Source organism: Salvelinus namaycush, chromosome 30, assembly GCF_016432855.1.
Source record: "Salvelinus namaycush isolate Seneca chromosome 30, SaNama_1.0, whole genome shotgun sequence".
Taxonomy (NCBI): Eukaryota; Metazoa; Chordata; class Actinopteri; order Salmoniformes; family Salmonidae; genus Salvelinus; species Salvelinus namaycush.
Window position 1 is genome coordinate 21,618,371 of NC_052336.1, and position 16,236 is coordinate 21,634,606.

Here is a 16,236-nt window from a genome sequence, read left to right on the forward strand (position 1 = left end):
AGGAGGAGGATAAGTCCAGATGCTGTGGACGTCACGCTATAACCACAGCAGCAGCAGTGGCTCTGTGTCAGCGGCCCCAGTACAGTATGAAGAGATGTCCTCAGTCCAACCCACAGACAATGCCCTCACTGTCCTATACACTTCCCTGCCCTCCCCACAGCAGCCTGCTGCCATATCCGCCCCACACACTGGGCCGTATGGAGAGGCGGGTGGAGACACATCTGGAATTTAAGACGGACAAAACCACAGCACTACTCTCCACCTCCTCATCTCTCTCACTCCCCATCCCTTTATATCTGGCTGCCTCTCCTCTCTTCTCCTCTCTTCTCTCATCTCCTCGCCTCTCTTTTCTCTTTTCCTCTCCTCTTTTCTCTTCTCATCTCCTCTCCTCTCCTCTCTTCTTCTCTCCTGTCCTCTCCTTCAGTCAGCTAGTCAGTATGTCAGGGATGTGTCCAGATCCTGCTGAACCCCTGCTTGAGGTTATCGTGATGGGGAGGGAGGGAGGGGGAAAGGGAGGGGGAAAGGGAGAGAGAGAGAGAGGGTGGAGGAACGGGCAATCCCTCTGTAATCTGCACACCTCCGCCTCCCAACCCCTGGCTTACAGTGTCACGGCGGGCTGGGCCAGCTGTTGCTTAGATTTGTGAGATATTGGTGGCGGGCTAAAGCACTGACAGAGACAGACACATCCCCCCTCACAGTCTCACCCCACGACCCACAGCCTGCCAGAAGTGGAGAGGGTCTGCAGAGGGGATTGGGGGTGGAGGGTGGGAGGGGATTCATCACGTAAACAAAGAGGGGACAAATACCCATACACACACACAGACTGAGTAATATACACACACGGACTCATAAACAAGAACACACTCGCCTCCACATGGCGCTGAAATTCCTTTCATTTGCCTTTGATCCCTGGGATGATAGAGAGCGTTTTACCTCCGAATGCCTGGCTGTTTCACCAAGCTAAACAGATTAATATCAACACCGGCGTTTAAACTGTCCAGATGGCTCCCAAAACAGGACCGTCACTGAACATCTGCTAAACACAGACTCACAACAGCCCCGTAGGTCTGTGGGAGAGGCTACACTTGCAAGTTAAGAGAGTGAGTTGAGGGATATTAGGATTAAGAGTTTGGATCCCACCTCGAGACACTGAATATACAGAGTGTATTTTTTACATATGGCGTACAGCTGTGCACACACTCTGGAGTAGATTCTGTCTGAAGTGAACAGTGAGCTTCTCAGTAGGGGGGATTCCTGAAACACCGTCAGATTTACTGCTCATGTCTTCTAGTAACAACAACAGGTTAGCAGCCCAGTAAATCTAGAATGTCTTAAATATGCATGTACATCCTGAATATAACACATCTCATTCCTGTTCCCTTGTAACTTCCTCAGTCTGCCATATTTAAACAATAATGGATTTTCCTCATATTCTAGGAGATGTTAACAATTCTAAAGTGAGTGAAAGTGTCTGATTTGGTGGTGACACGTATACAGGGAATGTAACCGTGTTGATCTGTGCTCTCTTCCTTCAGGACCAAAGACTCAGAGAGAGACGGGCACCACCCGGAGCACCTGGCCAAGCGACCCTGCACCATCAGCCCCAGCCAGCGCTTCAGTCCCAGCACTGGCCTGCCAGCCCACCCGCCCCCCAACGGCCTGCCCACACACCCCCCCAACGGCCTGTCTCACCCCAACCCCCCTGCCCCCCAACACTACCGGCTGGAGGACATGGCCCTGGCCCACCACTACCGCGACGCCTACCGCCACACAGCAGAGCACCGCGAGGCTCGGGACAGGCACCGGCAGACAGGTGAGAGAGGGAGGGAATGAGAGAGGGGCGAGGGAGGGATGAGGGAGAGAGAGAGAGGGCCTCATGGCGTCTCTAAAGAACAATGACAGGTTGTCACAGTTTGGTGTTAAATTCCCATGGTAGTGCATCTATAAAAGCCTATAGTGACACATGCTTGGGTATGTCCCCCTAGGAATCCATATGCGTCTTCCCTCGGTTAGAGCCGTAATGGCTCACACTGTATAAGGAAGTGTTAGAGCCCTAATGTCCTGTATGTGGAGGAGACTGGAGCCAGAATGGCTCATATATGGCGATGGTGCCTAAGTGCTGAACGCAGGGACTGTGTGTTTGTGTTGCAGCCGTGCATGGAGCACGCCAGGAGGAAGTGATCGATCACCGCCTGACAGATCGGGAGTGGGCCGAGGAGTGGAAGCACCTCGATAATGTACGTGTTGCTGGGGTAGGGCTCCCCGGTTTTATCCTAATATCTCCCTAATATCCCCCATCCTACAGAGAAGTGTGTAGTAGAAATATTTAAATCCCTCTCAGTGCTGTAGATGATATGAAGGGAGGTGGGACAGGGGGAGACAGGGTGCTGCTGACAGGTTTAAGAACTGAAACCTCAGCAGAGTTTGCATTTGATGGACAGCTGACCTTAGGGGGTCTGTAGAGGCTTGTGTCCATGTCAGGAATGGACAGCCGAGGCCTCTCTGGCCAGCGCTCTGAGCTCCCCTTTACCAAGGCTGGAACACACACACACACACACACACACACACACACACACACACACACACACACACACACACACACACACACACACTCAGGCACTAAAAAGGGCCACAGATGGAGCGAGGGACCCAGTAGAGGACAGCTCCAGCTGGGGAGAGCAGCTGAGACAAGGGCTGTAGTCATGGAGGGAACCGGCCTGTGCTGGGCCTCTGCCAAATTAGAAACACTCTACTGAAATAAATATAGCTAACAGAGAGAGGGAGAGTGAGGGGTAGAGAGAGAGAAGCAGGCGGAGAAAGAGAGCGAGAAGCAGGCGGAGGAAGAGAGAGAGAGAGAAGTAGGCGGAGAGAGAGAGAGCGAGATAGAAAGAGAGAATATGGAAGGAGGCATTTTGCAGACCGGGGGTTAGAGGAGGCATAGGGCAAAGGCAGAAAGAGAAACAATGTTGAGAGAGAGAAAAGAGAGTTAGTGAAGAAAAATATCAAGAGGAAGGCAAGGGGAGGAGGTGTGGGTGAAAGGCTTTAGCAGACAGAGGCTTGGAGGGAGCACAGGGGTGGAATGAATTGGTTCGGCCTTTTCCATCGGTAGCACAGCTGTTACAGCCATTTTTACTTCACTGCTCTGTATAACCACTCAACCTCATTCACACACACACACACACACACACACACACACACACACACACACACACACACACACACACACACACACACACACACACACACACACACACACACACACACACACACACACACACATACTCAGCACTGCTGGCTCTCGCTGCTAAAACGGTGACAGGGTCACACGCTCCTGAGTGCTCCTTAGAAAGTATTGTTGCACCTAAACAGCAAGAACTGATTCTAGAGACACTGGATTGCTCCCAAAAAATCACTCAAATTACCATCAATGAAAATGTTCTCATACAATTTGACATCTTGATGAAGGTTAGGCCTGATTGTGTTTTTCATAGACTAAATTCAGAATGCACACTATACAGTACTTCCGAATAAAACTATGCGACCCTGATTTATCGGTACACTTGTAGGTGCAGAGGCTCCGCCATCCTTTAGCACCACCGAGAGCAGCTGCCTGTTGTCAGAGTCTGAACTGTAGGAGAGTAAATCAGAGAGTAGAGCGGCGCTCTGATCATGTCTCCCCCTCCCTCCTTCCCTCCTCCTCCCCCCTGCAGCTGCTGAACTGCATCATGGACATGGTGGAGAAGACGAGGCGTTCTCTCACCGTGCTGCGGCGCTGCCAGGAGGCCGACAGGGAGGAGCTAAACTACTGGATCAGACGATACAGCGACGCGGAAGATATGAAAAAAGGTGGGAGCAACGGCCAGCCACGCCCTCCTCCTCCTCCTGTACCTCTACCTCCTCACAACTCCTCCTCCAACACTCCTAACAACGTCGAGACACAGCAGCCCATAGGTACTTCCACTGCTGCAGACACCAGCACCAGGCTGTCACTCCTCACTCCACACTGTCACTCAGTCAGCAACTCTGTGTGTTCTGTCTGCTTTGAGGAAAGAGGGGAGCATGGGGGATGAAATGAAATGTTCCAAAGCAAAATGAAGCTCAAGTTTGAGTGTGTTCATGAGGTTGCCACGCAGAGGGCTGAATCCTAACTAGAGATCTATGCATGTAGCTTGGACTTTTGGGTAAATCATGCACTGACGTTAGTGGGAAATTTGTGCAAAATATTGAGTTATTTCCAGTTAGGATGTGGCTCATAAAGTGTGTGTGTGTATGGAGAGCGCGGTAGACTGACTGATGTTCTGGTATGGATTGTGTTTCAGAGATTCATAGGGACTTCCTGCACAGACCTGCGTCTGGCTACCTACCTGAGGAGATCTGGAGGAAGGCTGGTGAGTAACCACACGTCCGTCCTGACTGTACTGTCACTGTCCCGTCACTGTCACCCTCACCGCAACCGCCACTGCAGATAGCCCTGAAGAGGGCCCTGCCTGTCCTGTTGCCATAGTTACATAAGGACAGGGATGGGATTGGAGGGCCTGTGACTGTCATTTGTATCATTATTGCTAAGTGCTTTCCACCTTTAACCTGCTATGTACGGCGACTGCAGTTCAGCTGCAGTGGAAATGGACTAACCAACCTGGCGCTGTCCAGAGCAGCGTACGCAGCAGAGGGAGGAGGAGGAGGGATATCCTCTGCTTAGGAGTAGTAAAGCTTAGTTCATATAATACTGCTTTTCAATGTGACAGCTTTTAACTCATTGTTTTAAGTATACTTGAACCAGCCAGACCAATCGCATCCTAATAACTGTTGGCAATCTGGGACCACGCCCCTTAGTCAGACTAATGACTGTCACTATCATACGCAGAGCAGTCTGATTCCGTTATATGTAGCAGGGGTGGGTTTGCGTGTTGCAGTGCCTGGGCCTTATATAGCAAGCATATCCCAAGAGGAGTCAGTTATGACGCAGCCTTGGTCCCACTGAGTACCAACACAATTATGCTGCAGTCATATTTAAATACTGTGGGGGGAAAGATGCTGCTGTCTGTGAGATAATGTGCTGCATTTTCACCAGCAGAAGAACTATTTTAATTTATAGTTTTTTTCATACAGGTGCTACAAGTATCCCACTCTCCCCAGCACTGAAGCAACTCCAAAACAAGCAGGGTGAGTATGGCAGCTCCCATCCCCCCTAGTGTGTGTGTGTGGGTGTGTGTGTGTGTGTGTGTGTGTGTGTGTGTGTGTGTGTGTGTGTGTGTGTGTGTGTGTGTGTGTGTGTGTGTGTGTGTGTGTGTGTGTGTGTGTGTGTGTGTGTGTGTGTGTGTGTGTGTGTGTGTGTGTGTGCTCGCGTGCGAGACCCCTCCTATGGTATTCACTACTGCACCACCTCTGTCCTATTACCACTGCTCCCTCAGCAAACAGCATAACTGCAGTCTATCTCTTTAATTAGAAAAAGACACGTATTCTCTGGTGTCGGTAAGGTTGAGAGACTATGCCGCCTTTGAAAAACAAGATCTGAAGTGTGAAAAAGGAAAAACCTGCCGGATCCCTCCGGAATTAAAACGTTAATATTGCTGCCCCCGTGTTTTGCATTAAGTGCTAATTGTCCTAGCATCTGCTCTGCAGGCTCCTTGATAAGAATTAATTACATTTGTAAACTAATCTTAGTGATGCATGCATTAAGCCTGATAATTGAGCAGCAGAGGACTGTACCGATAGTTAGGAAAAGGCATGCACGAATAAGAAGGGAAAAAATGTAGAAATTAAATGATGGATGAAGGTAGAGACGGGCAGGGTGATAAAAGCAAGGGAAGACTTGTGCGGGAGGTGTTGAGAGGATAACTGGAATACAAACTACTTCTCCAGTTTCTGAGCAGAGGAGACTCACACACACAAAGACACGCACGCACACACATATTCAGCGCATACACACGGGACTAGCCGCCCAGCCCCCCAGCCCCAGCTCAGCACAGCAGCCCCAGACAGCTGGACCAGAGAGGGAGCAGAGGGAGAAATATGACAGTTATTTATGACTCCTCTCCTTTACACGAACTGACTGGAAGAATCAGGAAGTGAGAATAGACCACAATATGGCTCTCACCTCCAGTCTGCCCAGAGGAGGCTCACTCACCTGGGGGACCACCTGACTATGTCTGTGTGTAGAACGGAAGGGAATCTAGTAATACAACTTCCCCTCCTTTTGGTTGTACAAGACATTTACTTATCCCATATACTGTGCCAGTTGGCAGTTTGATATGATATTTTTCATGGCCATAAAATATAGATTTGGTGGTTGGACATGAGGATTTAATTAGTTGTATTATGTGGGGCAGCTGTTTTCTCTCGGCAGAATTCTGCAAGAGCTGAAGCAAAATGAATCTCTGATGTTGTATTTTGTTCTCCTTGTAACATGAAGAAAATAATGAGAGGGATTGTGATTCCTTCCTAGCCGGATAACCACTGTCTTCTAATGAGAACCAGCCTTAGCTTCTATTGTTTTCTAAAAACACTGCCTATTCACTCACATGAGTTGGCATTTGTAGAACAAAGGCCAGAGGATAGGACCTCTACCACAGTTAACCCCTGTTAGCAAAGTTATGCATCAATGATACGGAAACCATTTTCCCTCCTCAGTTCTTACGTCTGTTTCTTCTCTGTTATTCACTCAGAATTAAAAAAAATCAAAAGCAGAGAGTCACAGAATAATGGGTTAATAGGCAAGTTTATGAACAAAGTTTGGAGACATCTGCTGTTGTCAGCGCTGAAAATGATTGTTACCAGACGTCTTTTAATTAATTATTAACAGGCTTCTTTTTCTGACAGAATGTTTTAAATCTTGGATGATGTACATCTGTTTGCCGAGATAAAACAAATGGAGAGCTTAGAGTGTGCCTCAATAAAGGATGACAGAGTAGGAACGGTCATGGGGACTGACGTCTCTCTCTCTCTCCACAGAGGAGGCAGTGAACGAGGTGAAGAGGCAGGCCATGTCGGAGCTACAGAAGGCTGTGTCGGACGCTGAGAGGAAGGCCCATGAGATGATCTCCGCTGAGAGGTCCAAGATGGAGAGGGCGCTGGCCGAGGCCAGGAAACAGGCCTCTGAGGATGCACTGACCGTCATCAACCAGCAGGAGGACTCCAGCGAAGTGAGCATCACAGCCTTATCACCCACCCCATGCCCCCACACTATCCTACACTCTTAAGGTTTCCACACACTTAACATGCATAGAGCTACATGCGTGCACATTGTTTTTGTTGTTGAGCAACGTGCACTATTTTGGTAACATGATACCTCATCAAGGTTTTCTTGTTGTCTTCTCATTTGTTGTGAAAGCAGAAGAAGAGTGCCTTGTCTTCCCTTGCTAGCAAGTTGTCTAAACACTGCAAGCTAGCTAGCCTTATAGCAAAGATTTTTTACAACTAAACCAAGATAGACTGTGTACAGCCTGTCATTTCAAATGGAAACAAATTAGTTATAGTGGGTAGAGCCCACTATAACTAATTTCCAAGCATGGAGGTGGGCAGAGCCAAGCACGAGCCAGCGAGATCCTATTGGCGCGTTCTAGCATACAGGTGCATATTTCCGTTAGGGAGCGCCTACTCTGTGAAGTGTGCGTATGCAATAACTCAATTCGCCTTTGCACTCCTTCTAAACAACGCAATTTGTTAAAACTTTGGCAAAGGGTAAAGTCTACAAAAGTTTGTCCACTCTGTTCGTAACAGATTGTAGTTTTGGGAACAGAAAACTATTGATATCAAATGTTTCATCGATGAGAAAATTTGCAGAATGTCTGCCAAATCCATCTAGTTCCTTCTTCTCCCACTACTGGCCACTGGGCTTCCTCTCACCACCATATTTGGTAGTGAGTGGAAACGCTAAGCGGATGCTTCACATTTATACATGCAGTGAAATATCTGTCTCATTGTTATATCTGGGCTTTTAGCTTCCCACATCGCCATGTGAAATTATCAGATTTATAATTAAATTATAAGCCCTGGCAAATATTCTTATACTTGCCTCTGTAACCTACAAAGTTATCCCAATTTGATATACTGCTTCAATGTATTCACTCCCATATCAGCTAAAAATAGAATGTCATCATGTTTTGGTCACAGAGAAAAAGCTCAAATCTCTCAGCTGTTTTTAACAATAGCCTGGAATCAATAGTTGCTACTTCTAAACACAATACATTTCTGGGAGGATTCTAATAAGGCTATAATGTCGTTTGGTTTATTGTTTGAACAGTCGCTGAGATTATACTAATTTATCAATGCTACTTTGATGCATAGCCTATAGATCAAATCAAGGAACCAAGCAAGATTCATTGCCTACTGCCCCCATGACTACGCAAGGAATGATACAGCGCGTTACAATTTTCAAGGAGCCACCTCTTTTGAGATGAAAAACGACATTGCTACATTCTGCTACGACCCTTAGGGTCCGTCTCCGTAGAGTATAAATAGCCCTTATGAAAAATAGATGCTATCTAGAACCCTAAAAGTGTTCTTCGGCTGTCCCCATTTTAGGAACCCTTTTTGGTTTCAGGTAGGACCCTTTTGGTTCCCGGTAGAACACAGGGTTCTACATGGAACCAAAAAGGGTTCTACCTGGAACCAAAAACAGATCTCTTATGGGGACAGCCGAAGAACCCTTTTGGAACCCTTTTTTCCAAGAGTGTACCCCATGCCCCACATCCTGTGCCCTCTAACATACCACAGCACAGCAGCAGGCATAAAGAGAGATACACTCCTCACCCTACTGTCAGTAAACACAGGCACACACTGCTGCACTGCATCACAAAGCACACTGTCACATTCCAAACCTCAAACTCACAATCAATCGTGTCACCTCAACCCACCAACCACCCGTTTTACATAACAAACTGTCACACAGCTAACTCACTTATTTTAGACCGCACAGTAACACTTCCTCAAAATAGTCCTGTCACACACACTTTCTCTTCACATGACTTACAGTCACACACACTTCATAACACCCCCCCCCCCCCCCCCCCCCACCATCAGCATTCGCTTCTCAGTAACAGCTCATTCACCAGTTCTATACAAGCCAGAGTCCTCAATGCAATGTGTGTGTGTTCGGCCACCCAGACAGATTCTGCACAGATCAACAGACTTTCACAGTGCCTGGAGCAGTGTTTAGCCTATCAATTCTCTATCAAAATCCCATATTCTGCACAGAATGTGTATATCTTAAGCAGGACACTGTCTGGTTGTGGTGTTAATGTGAGCCACAGCTGGCTGCACCTGGTCTGTGTCAACACCATGTTTTCATTTCATTATTAAAGAGTGGCTCCAGCCGCTTGTTTGAATAACAGCAGCCACAAGTGGATGGTTGGAGCAACAGTGTCAGGGCCAGGACAGGCCAGGACAAGATAGGACAGGACAGTCCACCTAGTGGTTTGGGGCATTTGTAGCCCCAGAAAATAAATGTGGGAATTTGTTGCCCAGAACATGAAACACTTCAGCTGTGGATAGCATGAAAGTATTTGAAAAGTGGTAACAATGATATTTGTATAATAATATAACAGGTTGACGACCAGAGATTTATTTTATCAACTCTATGCCTTCTTCCCACTGTCTCTCCAGAGCTGCTGGAACTGTGGACGCAAGGCCAGTGAGACGTGCAGCGGCTGCAACACGGCGCGCTACTGTGGCTCCTTCTGCCAGCACAAAGACTGGGAGAAGCACCACCACGTCTGTGGCCAGGGTCTACAGGGCCTCCCCGGGGGCAGCAGTGTTCCTCTGGGCACCCCCTCCTCCAGCGCACCCCCTACACACTCAGAGAGCACCCCCCCTGGTCCACTCTCCCTGCCCGGCCAGACCAGCGGTGGTGGAGGAGGCAGTCTCTCTGGGAGTCCTAAGGAGGCTAGCTCCAGCAGTGCCTCACGCTCCACTACCCCAGCTACCCCTGCACTGCTGGACGCCACCTCTCGCTGACCCCGCCCTGCCATGCCCAGTCACTCCCACTGACGCTACAGTACAGCTGCCATCCATCCTAAACAAACAGAGGAATCTCCATTGATCGCACTGCACCCTTTCCTTCTTCTGTACTGCATTTGTAGTGGTCCTACCGTGAATACTGCACCGTCAACTACTTCTTAGCTACCTGAAGGCCTTGTTTTCTCAACTCCTCAACCTCCCCCCAAAAAACCTTCTGACTGTCTCTCAGCCGCACAGACTTTCTCTCTGTCAAACTCGAAACTAGTCGAGGGGTCCACTGTTGTGTTTAGCATGGCTAGGGCTTACTTTACTGAATGCTCAAAATAAACCAATGCAGAGGCAGAACTCCCTCTCTTTAAGTCATATTACAACAAAAAAAACACCATACTTGGTTTTTGAACTCTGATAATGTCGTGTGAAGATAAGCTTTGTTATATGCCAGACCAACACGTGGCCTCAGTAACATAAGCCCAGTCAACGCCTGTGTATGTCGGGGGCTTGCATTGCATGAGACTCGTTATGGTACCACACGTATTGTGAAGAAGAGATATCTAAATTTAGCACTTGGAGAGGATTTCCCTTTAACGCAGCAGGAGTGGGATGACTCTTAACCCCTAGCATGTGCACTAACAGCCCAGACCTCTGAGAGATGGATAGATAGATGCGTCTATAGAACAGGCTCTTCTGTGTACTGGGCCATGGACATGTTCTGACTGAGGTCCCCTATCTAAGAAGCCAGACACCAGTCAGGAAACCCGTCTTCTGATGGAGGGGATAAGATACACTCATGGTGCGATTTATTCCTCAGAAGCTCTTCCATAATACGGCTAATTATTTATCCGATGATTCATTTTTGGGCTTTAAGGAAGACAAAAGAAAAGTCCAAATATTCAAAACAAATAATATGATTTAAAAAAGTGAACTACCTTGCTAGCGAGCCAAGAAAATGACACCGGACTCACCTCTCTGTACCGATGTGAACCCAAATGAATTCAAAGAAGGGAAAAACATGATCCAAACCTTTTTATTACACTGCCAAAGTTACTAAGAGACAAGGAGAAGCACTCATCTTGTAACCAAACGCAAGCAACTTCACCTCCTCAGCAGCAAAGCCCTGGGAGATAAAGGCTGTAGAGCAACAACAGGACTCACACAAAAACTCTATATTGAGTGCACTGTAGCTGGCCTCTGTCAGCCTGAAAATACCCACAGTGATCCACAGAGAGAGAAATCCAGAGCAAACATTTGAAACGCCTGCCACAAAAGACAATTGAAATGGAAGGACGAACCACTGAATGTGACAGTGATTTATGTGAATGGCAACGGAATGGACAAAGAAGCAGCTACTCAAAAAGAAGGTGAAAGGCATTGGAACTGCCAAAAAGAACCTAAAAAAACTGATAACCTGTCCAAGCAAGCATTGTACAGTATGGATAAGACTTTTGTTCTTAATTATGTTTTTTAGCTCTATCAAGAGGATACATTTCAGTCAGTCGTACATTTTCACCCTCCTTTTCCAAAGCATGACAGACTAACGAGCCTCATAAGCGGTGTAGACTCAGTTCTCTTCTCTCTCTCTTTCTACCTCCCCCCACTTTTCTGTATGTTCCTCCCTAAAACTCTCTTGTCCCTCAGTCAACCCTACCCCCTTTGGACATAACCTCTGAGCAGATATCTGGGAAGGGATCAAACCTGCTTGTAGATATTCCTTTCTTTGTTTCTCGCTAAAAAAATTGTCTCTGTCTCTGGTGTCCACCTGTGCTGCCGTTGTGCGTTTTCAGAAAGAGGAACTTTTCTTCTTTTTAAGTTTGGACAAAACATTGAAGCAGGAGCAAAGACACTCTAGGAGAGAAAACCCCATGTTGTACTTATTGTTCAATTTGTTGTATCTTTATCAATGAAAAGAAAATCCTCTTGTAGAATATTTTATATTGCTCGCATTGTAAGACAGTGAGAGGACGGAGGTGCAATATGAAGAGAATTCAGCTACTGAATGAAACCTCAGCCACTACCCATAGGGGGTCATATAATATAGATACATATAAATATATTTAAAATAACATCAGTAACTTAATGTGAATGTACATAGTATTTAAAGAGGTCCAAAAATGTGTTTGCCAAATAACAGAAACCTTTAAAGTAATGTACAATGTCCAGAATATGATTTCTTTCCAGTTCATTTTTTAATCAAAGGAATTTTCATTTCTCATAAATCCTTATTTTCTACCAGATTAGCAAAGTCTGCTGAGTGAGTAATCTCAAAAAGATGTTATGAGGAGGGATGTTGGCAGCGATAGTGGTTTTCTTCTGGAGTCACAGTTCTTATAGCTCCCCCTATAATTGATGGCAGCGTACTCCACTGACTCCCTTCAGGAGGAGCCAGCTATAGCTCTCATGACAGGCCCAAGAGGATGGTTTTAAAGAGGAGAAAGAGAGGCTTATCACACATTGATTCTAAAAGCGTCCTAGCATGAGGCTAAATTACTCCACTACTCTGGATATTGGATTTAAAACGCAAGAACTTGTGCCCAAAAAGTTATCTGGGAAACATTGCCATCCATTGGGCTGAAGTGCCACTGCAGTGGGCCACCTTTTACACAAAAAACCATGTGGGCTGCCCCCAAAACAAAGCCTACACACTGGTCTGAAAGTCTGAAGCTTAACCTAACCATGATACTGCCCAATCCTTTCACTGATCATTTTTTCTTACCCTGTCCATAGATTAGTTTGTGAAGATGCAGTCTCAGTCATTTATCCTCATGTAGGGTTAGGATCCTAGCAAGGCGAAAAGGACTCAGAACCTGGGAGAGTTGGAACAGATGTCTTCACAATCACAGGCTAACAAGGAGGAATGCCATCTCATACAGTAATGTCATCACAAGCTATAAGTTAAAACCTCATTAAGTTAGAATTACACGCTCAAATGGCTTTCAAACATAGCATTAAATAAGAACTGTACCTGCCATGTTCATATGAATGATATAATAATCCCGAACCAATTGGCCACATAACTTTAAAATGGACCAAACTGGAAGGAGCTTTTGTGTTGTTTTATCTTGTACTGTTAAAAGTATGGTCTGGCAGGCTCTTTCGCATTTAAAACCTAGAGTGACATATTGACGCAGAAACGATTAGACGTCTATTAGCATTGACAGTGTGTTTAATTTATCACATATGTACATGATCTATTTTCCTATATGTCGCTATCGAAAAGTAATATATAAATCGTTCAAATGTGATAAGCTGCGAGGTACCCTGCATCTGCGTGTATATGTGTGTCATATGTTATTACCGATGTATTGAAATGGCTTCAGCCTGTTTGTGTTTCTAAACTTCTTCAGCCCTCTGCTCTTTAACCCCCACCTGAACATCCCTCCTGTCTCCTGACCCACCACAAGCTACCTCCTGTGACGCTGCAGCACATGACTGGGAGAGGTCACTGAGCTTTGGAAGCAGGGCTGCGAGCAGACATGCAAACTCACACAAACATCAGAGCAAATAGGAAACAAACCCGAAAGATCTAATACTGATAACTTTACAATGTGTATATTTTCGCACCTCAACTCTGCCAGTCAGAAATAGTGATCAAATGAGGAACACTCAGATGATTTTGATTCTAGACTCTCTACGTACACTACACTGTCCAGGTTTCGATATACAGTAATTCCTTCCATACCCAAGCTGAACGTTAAACCATTACATGCCATTTGTAGTCCAAAACAAATAAAAGCACAGACCAAAGTATTTCTGCACGGCGGTAGATTTTGAAATTGTGTCGAGTAAGACCAGAAATAAGGAGGCTTGAGGCCAACTATACCTGTTAACCAAAGTGTCTGAAATAAACACATGCTCAAAGCACAAGACAAAAACAAACAACCAACGCATCTGTGAAGGTGGAGATTTGTAGATTATTTATTCAAGCAATCAAAGCGCTTGTTTCTACATATCTAATGCCTCAGATAAGACTACAGAAACATCTCCGGAATGCGTAATGATTGCTTTGAGTTTTCTTCCTAAGCCTTGCTTACAGATGGAATAAATGCATGGTGTGTGTGTGTGTGTGTGTGTACTTGTTTTTCTCTTTTCACAGTTTCTCTGTACAAACTACTTGAACCTTCAGAGCTTTAATGAAACATCTCAGTCAGAATAATGGCAGAGAATTCTAAAGATGTAGCAGTGCACTGAGAGGGAAAGACAGAGTGAACTCACCCACCATATTATCCACAACATTACTGTAGGTTTTGATGACATTTCAATACACATTATCCTTTAATGCTCTCTGTGTGCTTTGCTTGTCTGCGAATCAACCCTGAAACACAATAACTCTTTAATTTGTCACAACTTGTGGCAAATACTATTTTTATTGACCAAAAAAAAAACGTGTTTGTAATATCAATCACACCATCTCTCTCTTTCTCTGCTGTCCCTTCTTTAGCCCAGCATTGGGGCACATGTTCTTTGGGCAGGTCTGTACAGGGGTTGGTGCTGTTGGACATTTGACCATGTAAGCTGTCACTGAAAGGACAGCTGAAGTAGAGTTAGCATGCTGAGCTCCTGTTCTGTGTGACCCACTGGAGAGAAGGTTTAACTAATTCTCTTTTTTTATGACCAGACAAGAGAAACAAGGTTCCTAAAGTGGTATGGGCTCTGAGGAAAGGATTCACCTTCTGGACATGGAATAATGGAAGACCAACTGTGTGTGGAGCGTTCTCTTTCATTCATGCCCTGTGATGTCATAATGGGGTAATAGGAGGACTGTTCCTGCCTCTGATGTGAAATCTACAAAGCCTGGAGGTCTCCACCTCTTATATATAGATAAAGACTGTCATTTATTCACACATACAGACCACTTTATTATCTCTTTAGGTTTTTAATACGGCATACATGAAGAGGGCAAATTCTGTGTTTTCGATGGCAAATACTAGCATGTTGGCATCAGCCTCTCCCTAACCATTTACCACCAATCTATCAATGGAGTTTCTTGGCTCATCTGATTTCAGTGATTGATTGCCCTGTGAAGCCCGCACTGATACGAAGCTGAGATGGCAAAAGTTGATACAGCACTTGGTCTCCCCATGATGAAAGTGTTTTTTGTGTGTTTTTTTACATTATTATTTCAAGACAAACAAAGACTTGGTTTTATATGTGTAGGGAAGCATTATATACTGTATTGTGCAATACATTATTACAGAAAAAAAAAGTTTCTGTTCGAAAGGTTGGCGCTTTGAAGAAAAAATTATTTTCCTCTTTAAGAGTCCTATTACCATTCTTTAGATGAAATGAACTGTGCCAGAATAATTTAATTCTGATTTGTATTTATTTATTGCATGCTTTCCTTCCCTTTTTGCTATTCCCCTTTAACTGTGCGCTATGTTGGATGTGTGAAGCTGTAAACATTCTAATTCAGGTTATCGTCTGTGTTGAGCTATGTAACTGCGTAATTAAAAATGAAATGAAATATCAATCATGTTTCCTGATTTTCTGAGTCAAAGATCCTTATTTCAACATCATAATGAAATTCTGCTGCACAGGTAAGTTGGAAAATCATATTTTGGTGTAGTGCTATTCAAAGTCGGGGTCGCGACCGGGAACTGCAGTGGGGTCAACAAAATGTAAATACACTGAACAAAAATAGAAAGGCAACATGTGAAGTGTCCCATGTTTTATGAGCTGAAATAAAAGATCCCAGAAATGTTCCTTACCCACGATAAGCTTATTTCTCTCAAACTTTGTGCAATTTTGTTTACATCCCTGTTAGTGAGTATTTCTCCTTTGCCAAGATAATCCATCCACCTGACAGGTGGTTATATCAAGAAGCTGATTAAACAGCACGATCATTACACAGGTGCACCTTGTGCTGGGGACAATAAAAGGCCACTCTAAAATGTGCAGTTTTGTCACACAAATCAATGCCATAGATGTCTCAAGTTTGCAATTGTGCAATTGGCATGCTGACTGCAGGAATGTCCACCATAGCTGTTGCCAGATAATTTAATGTTCATTTCTCTACCATAAGCCATCTCCAATGTTGTTTTAGAGAATTTGGCGGTAAGTCCAACCGGCCTCACAACCGCAGCCCAGGACCTCTACATCCGGCTTCTTCACCAGTGGGATCGTCTGAGACCAGCCACCTGGACAGCTGATGAAACTGTGGGTTTGCACAACCAAAGATTTCTGGATAAACTTTCAGAAACCATCTCAGGGAAACTCATCTGTGTGCTTGTCGTCCTCACCAGGGTCTTGACCTGACTGGAGTTCGGCGTCGTAACCGACTTCAGT

General features: G+C 45.4%; 1 protein-coding gene across 1 annotated transcript in view; it reads left to right on the plus strand.

Moving 5' to 3' along the window:
• The window catches only part of LOC120025141 (protein CBFA2T3-like), a 48,093-nt gene extending 35,905 nt beyond the window's left edge, over positions 1-12,188 (plus strand). The window contains exons 6-12 of the mRNA XM_038969584.1: positions 1,536-1,813; positions 2,152-2,237; positions 3,711-3,951; positions 4,320-4,388; positions 5,110-5,163; positions 6,952-7,142; positions 9,604-12,188. Of these exons, the coding sequence (XP_038825512.1) occupies positions 1,536-1,813; positions 2,152-2,237; positions 3,711-3,951; positions 4,320-4,388; positions 5,110-5,163; positions 6,952-7,142; positions 9,604-9,954 (1,270 nt within the window). The 3' untranslated portion in view covers positions 9,955-12,188. The remainder of the gene's footprint in view (positions 1-1,535; positions 1,814-2,151; positions 2,238-3,710; positions 3,952-4,319; positions 4,389-5,109; positions 5,164-6,951; positions 7,143-9,603) is intronic.
• The last annotated feature ends 4,048 nt before the right edge of the window (positions 12,189-16,236 follow it).